This window comes from Macaca nemestrina, chromosome 12, assembly GCF_043159975.1.
Source record: "Macaca nemestrina isolate mMacNem1 chromosome 12, mMacNem.hap1, whole genome shotgun sequence".
Classification (NCBI taxonomy): Eukaryota; Metazoa; Chordata; class Mammalia; order Primates; family Cercopithecidae; genus Macaca; species Macaca nemestrina.
This window is the reverse complement of record NC_092136.1, coordinates 59,474,952-59,500,102: the sequence shown is the minus strand read 5'-3', so window position 1 is coordinate 59,500,102 and position 25,151 is coordinate 59,474,952. Positions and strand designations below refer to the sequence as shown.

The 25,151-nt window shown below is 52.8% G+C and overlaps 2 protein-coding genes across 3 annotated transcripts in view; both read right to left on the bottom strand.

Moving 5' to 3' along the window:
* Positions 1-1,043: 1,043 nt before the first annotated feature.
* Positions 1,044-7,087, bottom strand: LOC105488695 (tripeptidyl peptidase 1). The gene is made up of 13 exons (XM_011753010.3): positions 6,984-7,087; positions 6,796-6,867; positions 6,376-6,515; positions 5,220-5,370; positions 4,895-5,022; positions 4,569-4,747; positions 4,277-4,475; positions 3,936-4,124; positions 3,615-3,684; positions 3,052-3,172; positions 2,781-2,939; positions 2,476-2,601; positions 1,044-2,298 (listed from the first exon to the last, which is right to left on the bottom strand). The coding sequence occupies exons 1-13, from the start codon at positions 7,025-7,027 to the stop codon at positions 2,158-2,160; spliced, it is 1,719 nt and encodes a 572-aa protein (XP_011751312.2). The 5' UTR covers positions 7,028-7,087; the 3' UTR covers positions 1,044-2,157.
* Positions 7,088-8,932: 1,845 nt separating this feature from the next.
* The window catches only part of LOC105488696 (dachsous cadherin-related 1), a 33,669-nt gene continuing 17,450 nt past the window's right edge, over positions 8,933-25,151 (bottom strand). Inside the window, exons 3-21 of one of the 2 annotated variants that reach the window (XM_011753011.3) lie at positions 21,740-21,928; positions 21,411-21,642; positions 21,034-21,270; positions 19,666-20,691; positions 19,251-19,444; positions 18,947-19,043; positions 18,689-18,846; positions 17,618-18,482; positions 17,292-17,531; positions 17,072-17,197; positions 16,241-16,450; positions 14,395-15,273; positions 14,158-14,271; positions 13,775-13,986; positions 13,531-13,685; positions 13,207-13,337; positions 12,809-13,092; positions 12,330-12,468; positions 8,933-11,990 (exon numbers count right to left, since the gene is read on the bottom strand). In XM_011753011.3, the coding sequence (XP_011751313.2) occupies positions 9,379-11,990; positions 12,330-12,468; positions 12,809-13,092; positions 13,207-13,337; positions 13,531-13,685; positions 13,775-13,986; positions 14,158-14,271; positions 14,395-15,273; positions 16,241-16,450; positions 17,072-17,197; positions 17,292-17,531; positions 17,618-18,482; positions 18,689-18,846; positions 18,947-19,043; positions 19,251-19,444; positions 19,666-20,691; positions 21,034-21,270; positions 21,411-21,642; positions 21,740-21,928 (8,100 nt within the window). In that variant the 3' untranslated portion in view covers positions 8,933-9,378. The remainder of the gene's footprint in view (positions 11,991-12,329; positions 12,469-12,808; positions 13,093-13,206; positions 13,338-13,530; positions 13,686-13,774; positions 13,987-14,157; positions 14,272-14,394; positions 15,274-16,240; positions 16,451-17,071; positions 17,198-17,291; positions 17,532-17,617; positions 18,483-18,688; positions 18,847-18,946; positions 19,044-19,250; positions 19,445-19,665; positions 20,692-21,033; positions 21,271-21,410; positions 21,643-21,739; positions 21,929-25,151) is intronic. The other variant, XM_011753012.3, reaches the window with a different exon arrangement.

Here is a 25,151-nt window from a genome sequence, read left to right as displayed (position 1 = left end):
GTTTCAGTCTAAGTCGACAACGTATGCAAAAATCACAACGAGTGAAAGGCGTGAGATTTTCAATGTAGCAGATATTTAATTCTTATTTGCCAACTCCTGAGCTAGGACCTGGGAATACAAAGTTAAATAGAACACGATTCTAGTCCTCTAGGCACCAACGGTCTTGGAAAGGAAGCCAGACAAGTAAAGTGGCTATTTCAATACTATGTGGTCGTTACAATACTAGAGGTAGACACAGGGGTCGCAGTGCAAGGGAGGAAGGGCATTAACATCTGCCACCTACTTCCAGGTGCCAAGTACTCTTATCAACATTATTCCACTTTATTCCCTGGTGATTATGAAAGGCAGGTAATATTCCCACTTAACAGACGAGGAAACAGCCTCAGGGAGATAAACTTGCTTGACCCAGTCTCTCTCCCAGTCCATATCAGAACCAAGATTCAAACAGGTTTTGTTTAGAAAATCTAGGATTTTTCAGCCATAGCAAAATGAAGTAGCCTCAGGGAATCAAAACATTCACGAGAGAAGGTGACTTCTGAGCTGAATCTTGTAAGAATTCTGGAAATTAACCAGGCAGTTTGTATCAGGGGTGGTATTAAGGGGACAGAACAGCTTGAGCAAGAGTGAGAGTTCCTTGGGGTTTGGGGAGGGAGGAGGAAAAATGATTTGTTACTTAGGAACAAATAGCAAGGAAGGTTTGTGAGCTATGATTGGGGGAAGAAAATAAAAAGCCTGAACTCTATCCAGTAATCCTTGAAGGGTTTTCATCCAAGTGGCCTGATGGGATTTGCATTTTACTCTGGAAGATGATTTGGGGATTGGCCGGAAGTAAGGACGCTGTACTTTTCAAGAGAATGTAGCCCTAAACTAATGTAGTAGCAGTGGGGATATAAGTGGATAAGTTCTAGATATACTTGGGAAATATCACTGGAAGGACTTGTGGACTGATAAAGATACTTAAGAGGTACGAGGTGCAGTCATTAGGACTTGTTGATTGAGGACGTTGATTGAAGATGCGGTGGAAAGATGACACAGATTCTGGCTTGGTTGGAAAAAGCATAGCATCATTTACCAAGAAGAAACCAGAGATGGAATTGTTTGGGTTGGGGAAGATGGAAGATGAAATGTTGAATATCACACATCTTACATTTGAGGTATCAATCACTATTGGATAGAAAGTCTTATTTAGTGAGATGGTAATGGTTGTAGATGTCAGTGATTTGTTCCAGGGGACAATGAGTAAACTGAGAAGAGCAAAAACCTACAAATGGAGCAATGAAGGTCAGCATTCCATGAAGTAGCAGAAGCTGATGAGGGAGGAAGACAAGAGTGGTCAGAGAAGTTAAGCCATGGAAGCTAAGGAGAGGGAGTGGGCAACTATGATGGAAAGGCCATAAAGCAAAGATTGAGAAGTATGCACTGCAGGCCATTGTTTCTGGATGTCAGGGTAGGAAAGGGTAAAAGGTGAGAGTAGAGGTCTCCTTGCAGTGAATTGGGCAGTGAATATGAAGTGAAATAGTGCAGAGTCTGTACACAACCCTTTGGAAAAGCCTGACTGAAAAGAGAAAGAGGCCGGGCGCGGTGGCTCAAGCCTGTAATCCCAGCACTTTGGGAGGCCGAGACGGGCGGATCACGAGGTCACGAGATCGAAACCATCCTGGCTAACACGGTGAAACCCCGTCTCTATTAAGAAATACAAAAAAAAAACTAGCCGGGCGAGGTGGCGGGCGCCTGTAGTCCCAGCTACTCGGGAGGCTGAGGCCGGAGAATGGCGTGAACCCGGGAGGCGGAGCTTGCAGTGAGCTGAGATCCGGCCACTGCACTCCAGCCTGGGCGACAGAGCGAGACTCCGTCTCAAAAAAAAAAAAAAAAAAAAAGAAAAGAGAAAGATGAGATGCAGAGGGAGATGCATTCAAAAAAATGCTAGTTATAGCATCTTATTGAGGAATCTAAGGCAGGAGTAGGGAGACCTGAGTATAATGGAGCATGGTAGGGTTGGGAGTCAAGTCAAGCTCACAGCATTTCAGGGTTAGGCAGATAAGCTGTCTGCAGCAGTCAATAGTTGAGGGTTCAGCAGGGCTTCCAATAGGGCAGAATAAGGGACTGAACTGCCAGCTTCAGGGCAGGGGACAAGCCATCTCTCCTGATAGGAAAATGTCAGGGGTTGAGTAGAGTCTTCAGCAAAGCTGGGAAGTTGGGTGTTCCCCAGCCTGTTACAGGATCCCAGCCAGGGCCAGAGCAGAAACCCTGGCCCTCCACCTCTTCATCCAGACAGGATGCATGGCAGCCATGGGTTACCTAGGGAGGAGGCTGGCATCAGATCTGGGCCTGCTAGTACCAATACTTAAAGAGTATACCTCCTCATCCTGTATATATTTCAGAGGCTGTTCCATACCACCCCAACTGCCCCCAAGTCCCCCTTAGTACTCCCCATAGTTGTATGAAAATGTCCACACCCTTCCCTTCCACACTCACATCAAAGAGTCCTGCCCCATGCTGCTGGTAGAGCCTTGGGTTGAGAAAGCCAAGAGGGGGGCGGCCACTGAGGATTCTGTGCTCATTGATCAAGGATAGGAGCCCCCCAAACACTGGAGTAGAGGCCTGCAAGAGTGAAGGTGCAAGTAAAGGTCAGGGGTTCAGAGTGACTGGACTTTTTGACGGTGATGGTTTAAAGTATCAGACATCTCTAAGGAGTCAGGGGTTCTGGATGCAAGGTACTCAAGGTGTTAGGGGGTAAGGGTAGTTCCTGAGTGAGAGTTTGGAGATGGGCTGATTCTCACCGAGGTTCCGGACACCCATGGAATGGGCACTCTGTTGCTGACCACCCAGTAGCCATCAGAAAGTGCAGCCACATCTGGGTAGGCACGGCCACTGGCATTGAAGTAACTGGATGGTGGAAGGTGGGGGCTAGAGCTCAGGAACTTGGCTACAGCTTCCTCCTGAAAGGCATTTTTGAGTGAGTATTGGCATGTGGCCTGCCCAGCAGTCAGCTGAACTGAGGATCCCCCATCCTCACTCTTACCCTGCATCTATGCACATAAACACATGTACCTGGTATGAAGGCCGTGGGAACACATTGCTGAAGCCACCACCACTGATATAGTCAACAATTTCATCTGTGATGAGGAAAGGTTCCTGGAAGGATGTGCCTCCCACTGTGGTGACATAGGGGCTGAGGGGAGAAGACAGCATTCAGATAGTAGGGGACCCAAGGGGACCTCCAAGATATGTGGGGAGGGGTGAGTATAGCCCAGATCTTGCTGGAGGAACTAGACTCTATGGGGAAGCATCTACATAGGATTGACTAAGAGATTTTGAGCCTTCAAGGCATGGTCCGAGGTGACTGTGCACACGTTTCTCTACAGAACATCCACCAAATCTTCCACTAAAATGCCTGGGGACTGAGGAAAAGGAACAATGGGAGCTGTATCCCACACAAGAGATTTGGGGCCTGGGACCTACAGGAAGAAGAGACAGGAGTGCAGCAACCAGGGCAGGCAAAGCTTAAGGCTGAACCACAGGAACACATGGTGGGGTCAAGACAAAGGTTCTACATCATGAGATCACAAGTGAAAGGTGGTGGTTATACTTGAGTGGTAGGCTAGAGTACTTACCTGGAGGCAGGGAAGGTAGGGCGGAACTGGTGTCTTCCAGAGACAGACCAACACCCGGCCCCACTGTCACCTAAGAGAGACCAAGTGTAGCACTCATATTAATTGGTCAGGGCTTAGTATGTGGGTTCAGATGTCAGAGAGGAAATTTATGTGTCAGCTGTTACTGCAGGAGGTCAGAGTGTAGAGGTTAGGTCAGTGGTCCCTGTTGGAAGGTCTAAGTTCAGATTATGAGTCAGAGACCAGGCTCAGGGGTCACTGTGGGGTCAAAGCTCCCAGGTTCCAGGGGTGGAAGCGTTGTCTAAGTTTAGGGTAGGAGGTCACCTGAGGCGAAGAGCAGGGTGAGACCCCGAGCAGCAGCCTTCATGAGCTCCGTGTTGACCCGCTGGATGTAGGCACTGCTGAGGGAGTCCTCCTCATCTCCATAGCTCACAGTATGCACATGTGGCAGGGCTGACTCGTTACTGAGCAGCATGAGCCACTGCAGGAAGGGCTCCTGTCCCTCATGCCGGCCTGGATTATTATTTTTGTTTGAGGGATGGGCACAAAGATAGTCATTGGGGGTTGTCAGGATCTCTCTCCAGCTTACAGCATTCCCTTGAGGGGGCAGGGATCAATACCCATCTCCCACCCTCTTCCCCACCGTCCAGTCCTCTTGGCAGTACCAGGGCTACTGTAGACCCAGGTGGAGATGTTGGCGCCAGCACTCATCAGGTACTGCACATCTAGACTGGCCTCAATCCCGGCCCGGCCCCGGCCCTGTTGTCCAACCACACGGGTTACTGATGCCTGATGTGCAAAGTTGCCACCGAAGAGGCGCATGAACTGAGCCAGGTCTGAGTCATGGAAATACTGCTCCAGGAACTATGGAGGGAGTCAGAGCAGAGGTCGTGGGTCTGAGGGTGAGTCCCAGTGTGGCAAGGCACTGAGGACCCTGGGGATCTTTGCTTGGCTCACCTGGGCACAGGCTTGGCTGTTATTGCTGGTGCCAGAGCCCACGTCTTGTGAGGTCAAGTTATATCGCTTACGGATCACAGAGGGGGTCACCCCCAAATGCAGGCCTACAGTCCCTGTCACCTGCGGCTCAGGATGTTGCCTCAGGGATGATGTTGGGGGAAAACGGTGCAGTCCCCCCACTGTAGGGAGAAGTCAGGCTTGAGGAGATCTTATAGACTGTAATGCCCACCTTACTACTCACCCTACCCTCAGTCTCCAAAGGCATCTAAACTTCCCCAGCCCCTGGATCTGTCTGCCCCAACCCTCATTCACCCCATAGGTGTTACCAAAGTCCACATGGGGGGCCAAGGCCTGTGGAAGCTGGTAGGGACGTGGGGACCTTACAACATGGGTCTCTGTAGGTCCTCCCACATAGTGATGAAACTCAGCCCCAGGGAGTAGCAGCTCTGCTTGCCTGGAGGTCAGAAAACAGAGGTCAGAAAGCTCAAAACAGAACAGAAGAAGCTGCCTCTGAGCATCCCTGGGCAGTCAGTCACTGTCTCCCCATGCATCAGCTCCCACCCACAAGCCCCAGCAAGCTCTCAACTCCCTCCCATCCATCTCACTGAGGGGATGACTGGTGCCCTCCATGGAGAAATCATTTCCTCTCACCGGATGCTCAGCCAGCAAGTCAGAAAGTCCTGTGTGATCACAGAATGGCACTTCTGGGCTCCGGCTGCCAAGAGCCATTTTTGCACCGTGTGGAGGGTCAGTGGGGATGGCCTCACCAGATCAGCCACATTCTCTAGGGTCAAGTATTTTCCTGCAGGGATTCAGAAGCGGCACTTGCCCTCATTCATTGCTTTTCCAAACTCCCCGTTTTGGACCTCGACTATGAGACATCAGGACTTCCCAAAGCCTGGATCAGGGTAAAGGAGGGTTGTGCGTGCAGGTGTAGGGTGTACTTGGGGAGCAGAAGAAGAAAAGGCTGGAGAGACTTGAAATGCCATGGCCAAGAATATGGATTTACCCTAAAGGCCAGTAAGTTGCAAATGTCACACCACAGCATGTATTGCCATGATCATGAAAATCAATGAGATTAATACATACAAATTTTCCATTTTAATCTTAAGCTTATGTCCAGTAAATGTTTTCAAATCTCTTGGCACTAGTTATCCAGTTTAGCTCAGATTTGCATACTTGTTGATTTTAAGCTTAACACGATGGTGAGTCACTGTTTCCTGCCATGCATACTAGTGTCACACTGCCCTGTCCCCAGCCTCTGCAGTTCACATGTGCACACTCCCCCTGCTGTGAAGGGCTTTAACCAGGAGAAGGAACCAATCCATTCTGACTGTTGGAGAGACTTTTGAAGCAGAGTGGGGGAGTACAGTGAGGGGTGGGGTGGAGGGAGGAGACTGCAGATCAGCTGGGGAGCTGGGCAGTAGTCCAGGAGTGGGAATAAATGAGTTGGTAGTAACAAAGGACAGCAAGAAGTAAACTAATCCAAAGGCTCTTTGGGAGTTAGAACTGGCAGCCTTAGTATGTGAACAGAAGAAATTAGAATGGATTCAAGGGTAGGGGAAGGAACTTAAGTTGTACTAGATGCTATTTTCCCGTTTGCCTGGTAGCTAGTAAGTAGCAGAGTCAGAATTTGAGTTCATGTTTGATCATAAAGCCTATATGCTGAACCACATCCCCTTTTAGGTTTCTAGCCTGAGGAACACAAGTGTCTTGTCAGGCCCTGACATGATCACCATCCCATGCCCAACCCAGCCCTGTGTCCCTCCACTGCATCCCACATCCTGTCCTCAGTCCCAAAAGGCACCGTATTGAGGAGAGTTGGGATCCGACACAGCCTGCACCAGCTCCGAGAGTCTTTCCAGGTTCTGCTGTCTCAAGGCAAAGGTGAGACTCAGCTCTTCCTCAGGGTCCGCACGGCCCAAGGACACCCAGCCTGGGGGCAGCCTGTAGGGTCAGGGGTCAGGGACATGGCTTTGGTTAGGGTAGAGATGAAAAATATTGGTCATGGAAGGTTCCAGATTAGGAGCTGAGACCTTGGGTAGGATCCTAGGAGCAGATACAGATCACATGAGGTGAATGATAGGGGACTGAGCCTAGGAACCTAGAGATGAAACTATGGAGTGTGTACTAGGAGCTGGCATGGGGGTGAGAGAAGCTAGGACCAGGACAGTGAGAGGCAGAACAGGGTATGGGGAAGGGGGTGGTCTGTGCTAAGTCAACTCACGTTCTCCGCTGGTCGGGCTCTGGGCTGTAACTGCATTTGCCAGAGAGGATGAGGGCAAAGAGCCCTAGGAGGCTGTAAGGGCAGCAGGTGGGTTTCAGTGGGAGCTACATTGTCCTTGTGTTCCCACCCTCCCAATGTGTGCTCCCCCCAACGTGATCCCTTTCTCCCCAGCCCTCTCAATTTCTCACCAGGCTTGGAGTCCCATTCTGCCCTTCCGCAGATCTGCTGTCATGTGACAGATCACATGAACCCTATAGTCCACCACCACTAACCCTCTGCCTAGTAACTAGTGACGGTGCTGGCTCCTCCCTTGCGTGGGTGGTCCTGAATGCTAGGCAAGGGTGGTGCCGCCACTCGGATTCTCCCCTCTGGCCAGTCAAGCGCTGAGTAAGCCCAGTGCTCCCCACCTGCAGCCTGAGCTTGGTCCCCTGGGAATCACCACAAGTGAGTAGGCTCTAGAGACCCACAGACCGGGGTTCTTCCTAGCTATATGATATCAGCAAAATAACCTCTCAGAGCCTAGGTTTCTGCATTTACAATATGGAGACTTATATAAAAGTGATCTGCCTTGAAATATTGCAGTGAAAAAATTTTTTCCTCCTTTATCCTCTATGTCTCCATATTATCAATTTTGTGTTCATTTTAGGACTACATTTATGAACAGAGTAGAGCTTTTGCAAGATCAGGATCCTTTTATTCAAATCCGTTTCCAGTTTTAAGTAGCTTCCCAGGAGATCTAAAATCAGCTGGGGTCCTGTTTATTACGGGTCCCAAGGTTTTCAAGGAAATCAACTTTGTTCCAAGAGCCACGGAGGAATCTTGCATCTTGTTTAGTGGGCTCAGGTGGCTAAAATGGAAACAGACCTTTGCTTCTTTCTAATGGTAACTCAAAGCCCACAAGGTCTGAGTTTACTGCTTCGAATTGGGGTCATTACAAGAAGATTTTCAATGAGAGTTAAAACCCTGAGGATTCAGTTCCCTTCCAGTCTTCCTAAGTATTTTTTTCCCCAAAAAATCCATATGGAAGATGGTGTCAGCAGTGTCATTTTAACTTCTAAAACCATTAATCCTATACTCATGTAAAATCCCTTGTTCTGACCTCAATACTTTTTAGATAGATCCCTCTACTCTTGCTGTTGTCCTACAGGCCACTGACATCCATTAACCTATAGATCATATTCCCACGCTGAAGATTACGGCACTTCACTTTTCTCTCCATCCCAATTCCTGTGATCATTTGACCTAGATGATCAAATTATCTAGATAAAAGACCCATTCAACACCCTAACCTTCCGTTTCTTCATCTCATTAAACCCAAGGAGCATTACCTTCACTTCACTGAAGCAAACCAGTCCCATGGCTACACTTGGGCTTGCTATCTCTCAAAACTGCTCTACCTTTGAAATTATAATTATAGAATCCTTTCTTAGACTATAACCTTCTGTTTTTTCAAGCTATTGTTTTTCCTCACTCCTATTAATCTGACTTCCTCCTGTCCATTGATCCCTCCAGTTTCCCACTAAGCTTGGATCCTAGAGCTGTATTTACTAGCATCATGCTCAGAAACATTTCTCTTTGACCACTTTTTTTTTTTTTTCTAATTTCCTCAGTCCCATGAACTTCTCAAATATTGGCCAATCGCCTTTCCCTCACAGCCTGGCTCCCCCAAAGAATGGTCTACACCAGTGGTTCCCAAATCCCTTTGTATGACTGTGAAAGTTTACACTGAGATGAAGCAAGACAGCCACCTGCAGAAAGCCTGACATGACAAAGGCTCAACAAATTGAGCTATTATTACAATGTGGATATTTAGTGGCCCCAAGAAAAACAAATAAACCCCTTGACTGCTCTTGTACCCACCCCGACTTATTTTAAAAAAAGAATTTCGGGCCTAGAGCTGGTCATCCCCAAGATCCCCTTTCACACCCAACTGATCCCTCTCAAGGCCCTGCTGGCCTCTTGCCCATATTACAAGGAAAAGATTAGCTGCAGAGAGATGTGATCATCAGCCTCAGGCTAGGCTCCTGAGCTCCCAGTGCCATCCCCACCCCACCACCCCTCTGTGCCTCCTGAGATATCCACAATACTCTGCCAGGTGTCTTCCAGTCATCCCTATAGAACAAAGCTGGAGACTGGATACAAATTGCAGTTTATTAAGGCTCCAGAGTGAGAATTGGCACTTGGTTCTGGGCAGGGGCAGGGGCAGGGGCGTCAGTGGAACCCAAAGGAGCTGGGTCCAAACATGTTGGAGGGACCTCCTCCATCCCCCTACCCCCAATAAATAAAGTCTCAGCTCCATCTCAGGGTGCTGGTGCAGGGCAGGGAGCCCTCACTGAGAACCCAGGGCTGCTACCTCCTTCATATTTCTCCCCACATTGGATCTGGTCACAGGTCAGTGACCAACAGGACTTCTATGGTCCTAGTGCTCTGAGGGGGCTGGGGAGTTCAGGGTGGAGAGCTGGGGCCTGGTGGTGGCCTCCCCGTAGCCATTCATAGTACGAGGCTGCCCAGGGCAGGCTCAGAGTGGGACCTGCATTGGGGACACTATGCGCATCCCAGGTCGGGGCCCAGCCTGGGCCACAGCTAGATGTGCAGCTCCGTGTCATCAGGTGGCTCCAGGCCAGACTCTGTGCTGAGTGCTGAGGCTGAGGGACCCTGGGCCACCCCAAATGGTGAGACAACGGGTGAGCGAGCAGCCAGAGGAGACAGAGAGGGTGAGAAGCTGGGGGACATGGCAGCTGAGGACAGGGAGCCTTCATGGCTGATGGGCGAGCGGTGCGGAGCTGGTGGGAAGATGGCCCGGGCTGCAGCTGTGTTTGCTGGCTTGGGGGGCACAGACTTGGCTCCTGGGTGGGCCACGGCAGTGATGAGGGGTGGTGGGTCGATACGGGGAGCTGGGGGACATGGCCGAGCTTCATCCTTGAGCCGAGCAATCTCTGTGAAGACACTGGCCAGTGGTTGGAACTGAGGGCACCAGCTCAGCAGGTAGTCCCAGTTATAGCTGCCACGGAGCTCCTCCTCGCCGGCCACAATGGCTGTCAGTGCACCTGCCACACATGGCTTGCCATCTGCTGGGAAGCCATAGTCCCCAGTGGGTGCAGGGCTCAGGCCACAGCCCCCCAGGAAGGCTGTGGCAGTGGCTGGGGGCCCCTCCTCTCGATAGAGAGTGGCTCCTGCACCTGGCAGCAGCAGCCCTGCCTTTCGGCCCTTATACCAGGTGTCAGGGGCAGGTGGCTCACAGGATGTGTCACTCAGTCCATCTGCATCCTGCTGGATGCCTGAGTCAGGGCCACGGGCAGCCAGAGAGGAGGCCACACTGGCCACACGGGGGAACTCATTGATCATGCGGATCTCATCATCCTCTGCAGCCTCTGCTGAGCCTCGGCCACTTGAATGTGAAGGGTCCAAGGAGCCACCACGGGGGTAGGGTCCTCCAGCTCCTGGCCCACCATAGCTGGGAAGAGTCTGGTGATAGAGGTGCTCAGAGGGTGGTGGACTAGGTGGCTCCCGGCCCACTTTCTGCAGTGAGCCACTGGCTAGGGGTGCTGCCTGTGACATTGGGCCAGGGGCTGCCTCAGCCTTGCGGCCACGGGCCCGAACAAGTCCTAGGACAAGGGCTGCCAGTGCAAGCACCACCACAACTCCCAAGGAGGCTGCTACAGCCCCTACTAATAGCAGGTTGAGGTCAGGTGCCAGGCCCAGTGCGGTGTGGGTGATATCCACGGTCACAGGCACTGTGGCACTCCGGGAACCAGGCAGAGGCCCCCGTGCTATCACCTCCAGCCTCAGCTCCCGTGGTGCTTCCCGCCGGGTCCGGCCCCCACCCCCAGTGGTGGCTGTTCCACTGCCTGGTGCTCGACTGTCCACCCGCAGGTACAGGGCACCTGTAGTCTGGTTAATACCAAAATAGGGTGAAGAGGTGGCAAGGGAATACAGAACCAGGCCATCAGCACCCCCATCCTCGTCTGTGGCCTGCACATGACCCAAGCTGTGGCCACGCCGGGCACCTTCGGGCACTTGGAAGTGGAAAGCTGGTGCCAGAAATACCGGGTCATACTCATCCTCTCCAGTCACCAGCACCGACACAGTGACAGAGGCTGAGAGATTCCCAGCATCAGCAGCACCCACCAGCAGCCGGAAGCTTTCTGTGTGCTCGTAGTCAAAGGCCACTCGTGCACGCAACTCCCCTGTTGAGCTGTTCAGTGCAAATGCCTCACGGCCCTCAGGCCCTGGCCCAGCCTCCAACAGGCTGTAACGGAGCTTCCCAAAAGCCCCAGCATCCCCGTCGATTGCATGCAGAGTGGTCACGAGAGTGCCTGGAGGCTGATTCTCGGCCAGGCTGGTGCTGAGTAAGTTCAGTGGGAAGGCTGGGCCATGATCATTCACATCCTGGACCTCAATTGTCACTGGTGCCAAAGCAAAGTGTGCACCAGCAGGGTCAGCAGCCTGTACTACAAGCTGATGTCGAGCCTGGGTCTCACAGTCCAGGGCATGGGCCAGTCGCAAGGTGCCTGAGCTCTCATCCAGTTCAAAGAGCCCTGATGGGTCGCCTGAGCTGACAGTGAAACGCACGAGGCCGTGAGGGCCAGGGTCAGCGTCAGAGGCCTCTACATGCAGCAGCTCAGCTCCAACAGGTGTGTCCTCAGGTACTGCCACACGGTAGGATGCTCGGGTAAAGACAGGTGGGTTGTCATTGACATCTAGTACAGTGACAGTGACTGGCACGACTGAACTTTGGGGTGGCTGCCCACGGTCAGCTGCAGCCACTGTTAGATTGTACTGTGTCAGGCTTTCAAAGTCTAGAGGTTCAAGCAACACCAGGCAGCCCAGTGCCTGGGGGCCTGGTCCAGCACTCTCCCCAGCCTCAGCCAGCCTGGGTTCCAGCTGGAAGACTCGGCCCCAGTTGCCACTGATGATGCTGTACTCCACAGCGGCATGGGTGCGGCTTCCATCAGCATCTGTAGCCTCCAGGGTGAGCAGAGTGGAGCCAGGGGGTAGGTCCTCAGTCACAGCCACACGGTAGTGTGGCAATGTGAAGCTCGGGGCATGGTCGTTCTGGTCCTGCAGTTGTACATGCACTGTGGCTCGTGCTGCCCGGCCTGGAGTCCCGTGGTCTCGTGCTTCCAGCACCACATCCACTGCTCCTGACCCGTCATGGCCCAAGGCCACTGTTCCCACTATTGTGAACAGGGTCCCTGAGATGAGAATGGAAGGGAAAGAAACATACTCAACAAAGGCTGTGAGTGAACAGAAGAGTGACCCTTCAGGATCTAGGAAATGGTTTTGAAAGTCAGACTCAGGGAATGGCCTATCTGCTGGGAAACAAGGGGATGGCCTCAAGGCTTCACAGCTTAGGGAACAGCTTCTAGACATGCACTCAACAAGGGGCTTACAATGAAGACAGAGGGGAGGAAATGTCCTCCCTGGGCCAGACATCTAGGAGTTACAGAGTTTGAGTAACAAATTCAAGGAATGAGGTCAGATTATAGCCTAACACAGTCAAAGGCAAGGGGCAGATCCTGGGAAAGACGTACCATTGTTGGGGTCAACACTGAAGCCATCAGCAGGGGAAGCCAGGTGGTAGGAGATGTGACCATTGGCACCTGAGTCCCGATCAGTGGCAGAGACGGAGAGAATGGCACTGCCTGGGGGTGTGTGCTCAAGCAGCATTACCTGAAGTGTGAGGAGAAGTGCTTATGGCCAGGCTTCCCATTTGCCCTGCTGTCCATGCAGCCTGTTCTTGAGCTTGCTTCCTTGAGCCCTGCTTGGCGTCCATTCCAATACTTGGAATACTCGGAGCCCCTACTCCTAAGTATTCGAATGGGAAATGCCCACCTTCTCCCCTTTGTGGGTACAGGATGCAAAACCAGGATGTAGTTCACAGGACTTGGGACCTTCCCATTCCCAGATCAGCTCCAACATCCAGCCCACCTTAGCAACTGCTAGCTCTGATACTTGCCTCCAATAAGAACAACCCAGGCCCAGGTGAAGGTGGATCCAGGGGTGTCAATACCTGGTAGAGGCTCTGTGAGAAGGCAGGTGCATTATCATTGACATCCTCCACAAGCACTGTGAGGTTGGCACGGCCCTCATGAGGCCCATCATGCGCCAGCAGCTGCAGCTGGTAGCGGTCACACTGCTCAAAGTCCAGGGGCCCCGTGAGGGAGACACGGCCTCCATAGCGGCCAACACTGAAGGGATCCTGGGGCCCAGATGGGCTCAGCACATACCACAGCACCGGTCCTGAGTCCACATCATTCCCTGTTACCTGTGCAATCTCTGAGCCCAATAACGCATCTGAAATACAGGAGACAAATGTGTTTGGCATGGACACAGCCCCACCTTGAGCCGCAGGGTGGAGAAAAATGTCTTTCTGCCACCCTTTATGCCACCCACTTTACCCAGTCTCACCTTCTGACACTCGGAGCTCCCAGGGCTGGGGGATGGTGGGGCGGTTGTCATTGGTGTCGATGACCATCACCGTCAAGGTAGCTGAGCCCACCAGGGCTGGGCTCCCTCTGTCTGTGGCCATCAGTACCAACCTGGGTACAAAGCACAATCATCGGGTGGGGCATGGCAATAAGGGGGAACTCTGGGCAGGGCCAGGAGGACTCAGGACAGACCTTAGGGCTGGGGAATTCAGGATGTGGCCAAGGGACTGAGGTGGGTTCAAGGCAGGGCTTTAAACTGGACAGGCCCAAGATAGGGTCTCAGGTCCACAGGGCCAGGACTCACCGTGTTTCGGCCCAGATCTCACGGTCCAGGATGGCTGTGGTGGTGATAGTGCCTGTGGCTGGGTCTACGTGGAACAATCCACGTGCTGGCTGGGATGCAGCCAGACTGTAGGAAATCTGTCCTCCAGAGCCTTGATCCAGGTCATCTGCCTCCACCTGGTGAGGGTAGGAGGCTGCTGGGACTGGTCTGGCCACAGACAAGTCTGACTAGCTCTGCTCCCCCATCTTTCCATCACACCCCGCACCTGCAGCAGGGGCCCCTCCAAGGGCCGGGACTCAGGAAGGAAGGCCACGTAATGGGGCCGCAGGAAACGGGGAGCATTGTCGTTGGCATCTTGCAGGGTCAGGGTCAGCACAGTGAAGGCAAAGGCTCCTCCGCTCTCTGCCTGCAGCACCAGTCGCAGTCGTGGACTCACCTCGAAGTCCAGCCCCTCTGCTGAGCGAACTGTGATGGCACCTGGGGGAGGCAGAATGCATCAGTGACAGCTCCCTTTGCTTGCCCTGGAGCCTCCTTCTCTGAGACCTGTTACTCAAGGATAGCCCTTCACCCATCAAAGGCTCCTCTGATGCAAAGAACCTGCTTCCCCAGTAGCCTGTCCCGCACAGAGCCCCTGCTCCTATTCCTTACCTGTACTAGGCTGGATGGAGAATGTCCCTTTCTCATTTCCACTGAGAATGCTGTAGGTGATGGGTCCATTTGTGCCTCCTGCATGGACAGCCCTCGGGGAGACAATAGGAGTCCCTGCAGAAAGAATGGTATTGTTGGACTGCGAGCGTGAGACTGGGAGAGTTTGGGGGACATTTTCAATGGGCAACCCCAGCCCATTTGGGAGTTCGAATCTGGGAGAAATGGCTGGAAACCCACCTGGGGGTGCATTCTCACGAATCATAGCCTCACTGCTAGTCCGGGGAAAGCGGGGTCCACGCTCAGCTTCCCCCTGCAGTCCAACAATGATCACACCAGTGGCAGAGCGAGCTGGACGGCCAAGATCAGTGGCCACAATGAATAGGACACGATCCCGGGCGCCTAGAGCTACAGGAGAGCGGGCCACACGGATTTCACCAGTGTAAGAGTCCACAGTAGTGCCAGGAGGTGGTGTGCCCGCCAGTCGGTACAGAATGGAAGCATTGGCACCAGCATCACGATCTTCAGCTCTCAGTGTAGCCAGAGCCAGAGTTGGGGTACTGAAGCTGGGGCCTGGGCGGGGCAGGCGTAGGCGCAGAGGACTGGTGGGGAAGGTGGGTGCATGGTCATTGACATCACGCACTGTGATGGTGACAGACACTGTGGTGCTTAGGGGCCCAGCAGCTGCACCATCCACTGCACTCACAGCAAAGGTGTAGCTGGGACACTGTTCTCTGTCCAAGGCTGCAGCTGTGCGCAGTTCTCCAGAGCTGGGCTCCAGCAGGAAGGCTCCTGCTGTACCGGCACCCAGGTAGTAAGTTACACGGCCATTGGCTCCAGCATCAGGGTCATGAGCCTGTAGCTGTAGCAGCAGGGTCCCTGCAGGCACATCCTCCGGCACCTCCACAGAGTAGGCAGGCACAGGAAAGGCTGGAGCATGGTCATTGGCATCCAGCACTGTCACTGTCAAAAGCAGCGTGGCACTGAGAGCTGGCTGGCCTCCATCCCGGGCCTCTATCCTCAGCTGGAAAGCTGGCTCCACCTCTCTGTCTAGTGGCCTCATGGTGCCAAACTCTCCAGAGGCAAGGTCTAGGACAAAGGCTCCTGATGGGTCCCCATCTGCAGAGAAGGGCATGCACACATAAATATACATATGTCATGGGGATGGGGGTGATTTACAGACAACAGCAGAGAGAGTGAGCATGTGCACAAAAGCAACTGCACTTATGAAAGAAAGGAAGAAAAACAGAAAAACAGAAATGGAAAGTAACAGAAGATACTATAAAGCAGCTGGTATCATCTGTGTGTGGTCTGGGAACCCCAGGAGTCCCCCAGGTCCTTTTCATATGCATAAGATCAAAATTATTTCATAGCACTACTAAGCCATTATATGGCCTTTTTATTCTCATTATCTCACAGATGTACAGTAGAATTTGCAGATGCTCTATGACATGTGATGATATAATGTCTTGGTTAATGCAATGTGTGCTTATGTATTCCTGTGTTTTCTAGAATTTTCTAGATAGAAAGTTCAGAGCATGAATGTGTGTGTCTTCAGAGATTCAGTCTGCTCTGGCTATCTTCAGTTACACCTGCTTTAATCTCTGAAATTAATTACTGTCCAACAAACTGTTACTTGAAATCTTAGTATTTCCTTGTGCTTACACAGAAATACCGGCAAGCTGTATACTTCATTGGCTTGTTTCACAATCATATTTTAACATCATCTCAGTTTTATTACCTAATACAGTAAATACTAATATAATCCACATAAAAACTCTTTAGGGTTCTCAAAAATTAAGAGTGTTAAGGGTTTCTGGGACCAAAAAGTTTGAGAACGACTGCTCTACAGGGAGAAATAAATGAGAAAGAAAAGAAATAGGAAGATAGAAACAGAGACACACAGGGAGATAAAGGGCATGGAAAGAGATACCCAGATATACTGGGTATAAGCATGAAAGAAAAGGTGGACGATATCATGAGGGAAAAGGAGACCCAGACACATGCACTGAGGCTGACAGCAGCCAAGGAGGAGCAAGAACCAGGCAAGTGGGTGCTGAGTTAGTGGGAGTGGGAAGGTTCTCACCTAGGATGCGGTACTGCAACTGCCCATTGGCTCCCACATCTGGATCAGAAGCCCGAAGCATGGTAAGGGTTTGGGGGTCCTGGCCCTCAGGCACCTCCAGAGAGAGATGGGTACTCCCAAAGGTTGGTGCATGGTCATTCTCATCCTCCACAGCCACTCGAATGGTGGCATGAGTTAACTGGGGAGGTGAGCCCCTGTCCTGGGCATACACTGTGGGAAAGCAAAATCAATGAAGTCTAGTCTGCTCTCATCACATGGAGAAATCCACACCACATAGTGGTCATATATGTTCATTCGGTGCACACAAACCAGAAAATGTCCATCTCTCCATACCTCCCAGGCACACATGTGTTATGCATACATAAACACACATGTGTCCTACCTCCCATGCTTGGTGCATGCAAGATATATCTTGGACTAGTGGTGGTGTAACAGGAAAGGCACTAAATGAGGTATGAAAAGATCTGGGTTCAAGTCCCAGCCCTGCCACTTCCAAGTTGCATGAGCTTGAGCAAGTCACTTGACCTCTCCAATATTCAGTATCAATATGCTTCTCTGTTAAATGACTGCAGTATCTGAGGGAGGCCAGGAGGGCATAGCTGTGACATTATGCATTTTAGAATTTGTATGGTCACAGTTGTGGCAGTCTAGAAGTCAGTTCACCTTGCACCCTGCCAAACTCTTGACTCCCCAAAAGGGTCCAAAAACGTAACAGGAGCTTTGTGGCATTAGGCAAAAACTTCTAGAAGGTAGTACTTTGGGTATTCTGTCCAGATAATACTGGTGTTTACAACACCTCACTCAGGCTTTTGGGGTGCTGTCAACATGTACCTGTCAGGTTGATCTCCTCCTGCTCCTCTCGATCAAGGGCCCGAAGAGTCGTGAGAACACCAGTGTCAGGATCCAGAGAAAAGCTTCCGCTAGAGACGCCTCCATAAGTCACTTGCCCGTTGGCCCCTGAGGAGGGACAGAATGGAGGGCGATCAGAGGGTAAAAACGCTCTTTCTTGCCCCAGTCCATCCCACTCATAATTCATCCCCCGAGGTCTTACCCAGGTCGGGGTCGGTTGCTCGCAAGGTGAGCAGAGATGTGCCAGGTGCGCTGTTCTCACGCAAGAGGACGCTGTACTCCTGCTGCTGGAAAGTAGGCGCCTCGTCGTTGACGTCAGCGACACTGACGGTCAGGACCTGAGTGGCCGAGCGCGGCGGGGAGCCGTGGTCTGAGGCCACCACTGTCAGTACGTGCTCAGCTCGTTGTTCGCGGTCCAACGGCTGCACCACGGACAGTGCTCCTAGGTGAGCGGTAAGGCAGGTTGGTGGGGACCTCAACACTCCACATCAGCACCTTCCTCGCCCTCACCCTCAACCTAACCCTCACCAGTGCTTGAGTGCAGCCGGAAGTGTCCGTCCCCGCCAGATGCCAGCCGATAGGACACGCGTGCGGCCTCGCCCAGGTCCGGGTCCCGGGCTACCACGTGCAGCGCCGCGGGCCCAGGCGGCTGGTCCTCTGGGAGGCGCACGCGTGAGGGCGAGGCGAAGACAGGCGCGTTGTCATTCTCATCCGTGACGAAGACGCGCGCAGAAACGCGCGTTGCACGGCGGCGGCTGGCGTTGGCTGGCCGGTCGGTGGCTTCCACCAGCAGCAGCAGCGCGGGAGTGGTCTCTCGGTCCAGGCCGCGCGGAGCGCTGAGCGCCCCGGTGCGCGCGTCCAGGCGAAGCGCCGGCACGGGCGGCTCCTGGCGCAGCAGGCGGTAGCGCACGTCGCTATTGGGGCCGGGGCCGTCGGCGTCCGACGCGCGGAAAGTGTACAGCGCTGCGCTGGGCTCCGGGTTCTCGGGCAGCGCCAGCGCCAGCGGATCGCGCGCGAAGGCGGGCGCATGCTCATTCTCGTCCTGCACGCGCACCTGCACTCGCAGCAGCCGCGCGCCCGCGCCTCCCGGCCCCTCAGCGCGTACCGTGAGCGCGCGCCATGGCGGGCCTGCTTCGAAGTCCAGGGGCCGCGCCAGGTACAAGCGCCCTGAGGCCGCATCCAGCGCGAAGGTGCCCTCGGGATCGGCACCGCCCACCAGTGTGTAGGTGAGTGCGCCCAAACCCGCGGGCTCTGGAGGTGCCACCGAGCCCAACAGAGAGCCAGGCTGCAGCCCCTCAGCTGCTGTCACCGTCAGCACGACAGGCACTGGTGCCGCTGGGTCCCGCTCTGCGAGGTCTGGGGGCGGCTCGGCCAAGCGAGCTGAGGGAAGCACCTTTTGTGGACCGGGGAGGGAGAACAGAATTGTGAGGGCCGGTGTAAAAGGGGATCTGGGCTGGCTTCCCAGGTGGTAGGAAAGAGTGGTCAGAGTAACCTGACTACTACTGGAGCCCAAGGACTCCCATGAAGCTGGAGCTACTGAAGGGGACCTACAGCGGTAGCCAAGCGGAGGTGGGCAGACTGTGGGAAGGGCAGCCATACCTGCACCAGCAGCTGGAGGCTGGCACTTCGAGGAGGGCTGCCTTGGTCGTGAGCACTCAGTGTCAGCACATAGTGGGGCCGCTCTGCTCGGATCAGGGGAGCTGCAGTGAGCAGCTCCCCTGAGTGAGGGTTCAGAGAGAAAAGTTCTGAGCCAGGACCTGGGGACAGGCAGAGTAAGATGAGGGCTTGGGGCCCAGAGCTGGGCAGGCCGTGAAGGCATGCCATCACCCACCAATTCTCTTCTCTCCACTCCCATACCAGTTAGCGTGTACAAGATGGTCCCATTCTCCCCCTCATCTGGATCCTTCGCTTGCAGAGTTGTCACCAGTGTTCCTGGAGGCACGCGGTCTGGTACCTGTGGGAACACAACTCACCTAGTTGTCTCTTTCCTGTTCTTCAGACAACTCAGGATAAAGCTTCCCTCACCTGCGGGCAGGCAGAACCTCTTTTGGGCTCCGACACCCGATCCAGGAGGCAGTCTCTTACCTACGTCTACAGCTCTATGGGGAGATCCCCACTCCCTCTCACACTTTTCAGGACAAAGTCCTGCCACTTCACATACCTGTATAGGGAGGCCGCCAGCAGCAGCTCCTGAAGCCTGCAGGAAGGTGGGGCTGTTGTCGTTGAGGTCAAGCACTGCAACATGCACAGTGCCTGTGGTGCTGTGGGATGGGCTCCCTCCATCCTGCACCTGCACCAGGAGCTGATAGGTGCTCTGCTGCTCACGGTCCAGGGTTTGGAGTGTGGTCACTTCTCCTGGGAGTGCAAGAAGGGGATCATGTATGAGATATTTAGGGATGCAGAGCCTGAGGCCTGCACCTAAGAAGCTGGGTTTTGGGGAGTGGGGGAGGGAATGCCAGAGCTAAATCCTCACTCTCAGGGGTGAGATGGGAGCTGGGGGTTGGGGATACTGTCTGGATGTTCACCAGGCTGGGGATAAGGTTATGGGGTCTCAGGATTTGGGTCTCTGTGCTCACCAGTCTGGGGGTGGATGCGGAAGGCCTTGCTGTCTTCAGACAGCTGTTGCAGGCTGTAGGTCAGACGTCCATTGGGTCCCGAGTCTCGGTCAGTGGCAAAGACTCGGCCCACGCTGGTCCCTGGGGGCTGGTTCTCAGCCACAGCCAGGAAGGTGGGATCCTCAGACAAGCGGGGACTGTGTTCATTCTGGTTGAGGATGCTGACCCTCACGGTGGCTGTGCCTGTCTGCTGCCCCAACTCAGCTTTGGACCCAGACACTGCCATTACCTTCAGTATGTACAACTCCTGGGCCTCACGGTCCAGCGCTGCCCGCACCCATAGCCACCCACTCTGTGGCTCCAGGCCAAAGGGGCTACTTGCTCCCTCTGCTGCAAGGTGATACGTGACAGGGCCCCCATCTGGTGCTTGGGCCTGCACTTGCAGGACCTGAGTTCCAGGGATGGTGCCTGAGGGCAGGTCCACACGGTAGGTAGGGCTGTCGAATTGGGGAGCCAGCCCACGGGTTCCCACATCCTGTACCACCACCCGCAGTCGAAAGTGGCTGGTGCGTGGTGGGGAGCCCCCATCCCGGGCCTCCAGCTCCAGCTCATGGGCTGGCCCTCCTGAGGGCCCCAGAGGCCTCATAAGCCGTACATGGCCTGTGGTGGGGTCCACGGTGAAGGCTCCACCACCCCCAGCAAGCAGGGTAAAGGTGACTCGACTGTTAACACCTGAGTCGGGGTCAAGAGCCCGCAGTGTATAGATGGGAGTCCCTGGGGCAGTGTTTGGTGGTAGCAATACCGTGTCTTCAGGTGCAGGAAAGGCAGGGGAGTTGTCATTCACATCATCCAGCAGCACACGCACCCGAGCTACAGCAAAAGCTGGGGGGACTCCACTGCCTGCTCGCACCTCCAGCTCCAGTACCGGTCCCAGTAGCTCCCGGTCCAGAGGGCGAAGTGTTTGCAACAGCCCCGAAATCGCATCTAGGGAGAAGAGTCCTCGGGGATCCCCACCTGATAGGGAAAGGGTCACAGGTGCCAAGCGACCTAGGGAGGACGAAAATGGGATCAGGAAAAAGTCCCTTATTGAGTCAGGACCCAGACTCTGATCCCAAGAAGGAATGGGCAGTGCCCACACCCATGCCTTTCAAAATAGGAGGAGGGGCAGGGGTTGGCAAAGAGGTTGGTTGGCACTGAGGTGACATTCCTGTGCCTCATGAAGCAGTGTGCCTGCACCGTGCCTAAGGAGGTGCTGGGCATTGGTACCAGAGTGTTTTATACTCAGGGGCTATCTGCGCTGTGATACTCTAAGGTACCTTCAGATGGTGCTGGAGGGTTATACTGGGGTATTTGGGTCTGGCACCAAGTGGGTATAAAGCTAAATGATACCTGGTGGGTTGTGTGCCTGGACTATGCCCACACTGGTGCCTGGTGCCACATCCTCTGGCACAGAAAAAACATACTGTAGTTGCTCAAATATGGGTGGTGTGGGGGTTCCAGGCACAATGCTGATGTTCACTCGGGCACTGGGTTCTGCCTGTAGGCCACCTCCATCCTGAGCCCCGATCTCCAGCTGCACCACAGAGTTGGCCCGTCTGGCCAAGGGCCAGGCTACTGTCAACAGCCCTGGGAGGAAAGATAGAAGCAGAGATATATAATGAAACTTAATAGGGCCAGAAAGGTTATGGAAGAGGTGGGTAGGACATCATTTAGGCAGGTGGGGAGGGAGACCTGGGGGAAGGCCCCAGGAATGGGAGGATCCTCACCTGATTGCTCATCCAATGCGAAAAGTGGGGGGCTATTGCCAGCCAGGATATGGTAGGAGAGTCGCCCATGGGACCCCTGGTCAGGGTCATGGGCACGCACCCTCAGCACAGCTGTGCCTGGTGGACTCTGGGCACTTATACTGGCAGCATACTCCCGTGGATAAAACTGAGGAGGGTTGTCATTCTCGTCTGACAGAAACACCTTCACATATACCATGGACTTGAGGCCTCCCTGGTGGGACATGCAGCCATAGGTCAGGTGAGCCTTGTCTGGCCCCGGTGAGTGCCCTACCCCAACATCCCAACCTACCCATGGTCTACTGACTCACCCCATCCACAGCTGTCACTGTGAAGTCAAAGCTTGAGGGCCCCTGGTCACGGTCCAGGGTCCGGGTTGTGCACACATCACCGCTGTGGGCATCAATGCGGAATGGGGGAGATCCGGAAGACCCAAGTCCAGCACCCAAGGAATAGGAGAGGAGGCCAAATAGGCCACTATCCGCATCTGTGGCTGTCACCTAGGGAGAGGCTGGGGTGAGTGGTGTCCCCTCTTCTTTGCCTAGTACTGTGCAAGGTACACAGTAGGTGCTTTACCCGTATTTTTTTTCACTGAGTAAATCGACAGTCTGATCATCCTGCTTTGTAACAAAACCTTCTTTCACACTAAGTTTTATACATTGGGTACACATTAGGCCCTCAATAGTGGGTTAGCTGGTACTGACAACTGTAGCCTGTGACAAAGTGCTCTTTGTGGATATAAGGACCTCAGGGTCATGATACGCTGCAACAGGAAGCTGGAGAGTTCCCCTTTCTCAGCCAGAAAATGTGCTTAGAGAGAAAACTGGCCAAGGACTTCTGATTGTTGCCCAGACCCTTGACAGAAATGACCTGTGCATTGTTTACCCTCCTGAGAGACACCAAGACCCTGCCATGGCTGAACCCTGGAAACAGCTTCTGCTCCAACTCTCTACTGTGGCTGTGGGCCCGGATATCCCAGGAGACAGACTTCCCCTGCACCAATCCTGGCAGGCAGCAGTACAGCTGCGGCACCATCTCCAGAAGCTGTTAATGACCTTTGCCCTCTGACTCGCTGCAGGAAGAAAGCAATAAACAGTGGTCCGGGGAAGTTGTCAGGAAGTGACCCAAAAGGCACAAGGGCCACTGACTGGAAATGAACAAGGCAGAAGTGAATTTCCTGGCCTGTACAACCCCTGCTCAGAGGTTTCATTGCAAATACAGTCTCCTTTTTCAGCAGATTCTCAGCTCAGCATCTCAGTCCGACCTTGGTCAGCTCCCTCTCCCCTTCTGCCCCAAAGCCATAATAAACTTCATCCCTGTCCTCTTGCCCCCATTCCATCCCTTGCTCTCTTCAGATGCACTATTTCAAGGAGAAAAGAAAGACATTTATCTGTGAACTCTCTAAACTTCCTACCAGCCTCCAAACTTACTCCATATGCCCATCCCAACCTCCTTCCCAGGTGTACCTCCTGCTTTGACTTTTTAAAACATAAATTATTTATTTAATTTTATTTTTGAGACAGGCTCTCTGTTGCCCAGTCTGGGGTGCAGTGGTGTGATCCTAGCTCACTGCAACTTTGAACTCCTAGGCTCAAGCAATCCTCCTGCCTCAGCCTCCTGAACAACTAGGACTACAGGTGTGCACCACCATGCCTGGCTAGTTTTTTTATTTTTTGCATAGACAGTTTTCAGTATGTTTCCCAGGCTGGTCTCAAACTCCTGGCCTCAGCCAGTCCTTCCACCTTGGCCTCCCAAAGTGCTGAGATTACAGGCGTGAACCACTGTGCCTGGCCTTTATTTATTTTGTAAGACAGGCTCTCACTATGTTGTCCAGGCAGGTCTGGAACTACTGGGCTCAAGTAATCCTCCTGCCTCAGCCTCTCGAGTGGCTTGGATTACAGGGATGCATCACCATGCCCATCTCTCCTGCTATGACTTCTTGACACTACTTTTCCTGCTTCTCCACCCACTGCTTCCCCCACCACCCCTGCCAGTCTTCCTCCATCTCCCCTTATCTGCCTGTTCTTACACACTGTTCCCTGGAATCTCTCCTTGGCCCCTTCTCACTTCACACACTCTCTCAGGGCCTTGTCTTTTACTTCAACCATCGTCTATACTTTCACTCTAGACCACTCCTCTGAGATTTCCAAACTTGTACATCCAGATGGCTGCTCAGCACCTCCACTTGGATGTCCCACAGGCACCCTAAATCCAACCAGCCCAAAACTAAACTCATGATCATTCCAAACCTGCTCTAATGATTCTTCCATCCACACAGTTGCTAAAGCCAGAAATCAGTTCTTCCCTTTTTCTCACCCGGTATATCAATCAACTAGGGATTAAATAAGTCCTCATTAACTCTATTTGTCTGTTCCTCTCCATCACCATTATCACCGTTCTGACTTAGGCCTGAGTTGTCCTGAGTTATTGCTCCCCTGCATTATTTTGACTGCCTTCTTATAGAGGTCTGACCCTCTGATCTGTACTCTACACCACGGTTTCTCAACATTGGCACTATTGACCTTTTGGACCAGATAATGCTTTATTATGGGAGCTGTCAAGTGCATTACAGGATGGTTAGCAGCATTCTCAGCCTCTACCCACTAGATGCCAATAGTATACCACCAGTTGTGACAATCAGAAATTTCTCTAGATATTGCTAATATCCCTTCTGGGGGGCAAAGTCTCCCATGGTTATAAACCACTGCTCTACATTGACTACCACTTGCAAAAACAAATCTGGTAATATTGCTCCTCTACTCAAAATTTTCAATATTCCCTATAGAAAAAAGCTCAAACCCTCTGACTTGACTGAGCCTCCCTGCACTCTCATCCGCCACCCTCCCATCTCCGGTCTTAACTCCAGATATCCTGAACCCCTAGTAGGCCCTTGAACAAGCTGGGCCCTCCCACACCTCTGTGCACCTCACCGCTGCTTGGAAGCCTTACCCCATCTGATACTCTCATAAATTGCTCATTCTTTAAGTCTCAACTCAAGGGTCCCTTCTTTTGGGAAAGCACTCATACTGCCTATCTGTACCTCATATATATCCCCAAATGGAAATGTTTTTATTGGAATGAAACTATTTCTTTGCACATGAATCTCCCCTCTATAAACTCCTTAAGATGAGGGGAGTGATGCTTTCATGACTGTATTCCATGTCTCTAATACAGTGACTGGCACATGGTAAACATTCAATACATTTATATTGAATAAATCAAACATTAAGACTTCTTGTAACAGTTGTAAACCCCAAATGGTCATTTTTACCCCTCATTCTCTATGGTTGCTAATAGTAAAAACTCCAGGAAACTACCTGGAGAGTTGCCCTCTTGCTTCAGGCACTAGTGAGGAGAGAAGAAGTCTGGAAGCCATAGCCTATTGGTCCTGGCCAAGAAGGAGAGTAAACACATGGAAGAGTGAGTGGTGGAGCTGCACAGCAGCAGGCGAGCAAATATGCACAGTCTGGTCAGAGGACAAGAGGTCAGCCAGGCCCAGAGCTAGCCTGGAAGTCTATGCTGTGTGGAGATGTTCAGGAGTCTGGTGGAGTCTGGTGACATAAGGACACCAAGCACCAGCCTCCTAAGAGGACTCCCTGCCCGCTGTCCTCTCTCCTGCAGCCATACTCCATAGTGCAGTCAAAGCAATCTTTCTAAAAGACATATCAGATTTGCTTAGAGTCCTTCACTTGCTCCCTATGATTTTAAAGATAAAGTTGAATT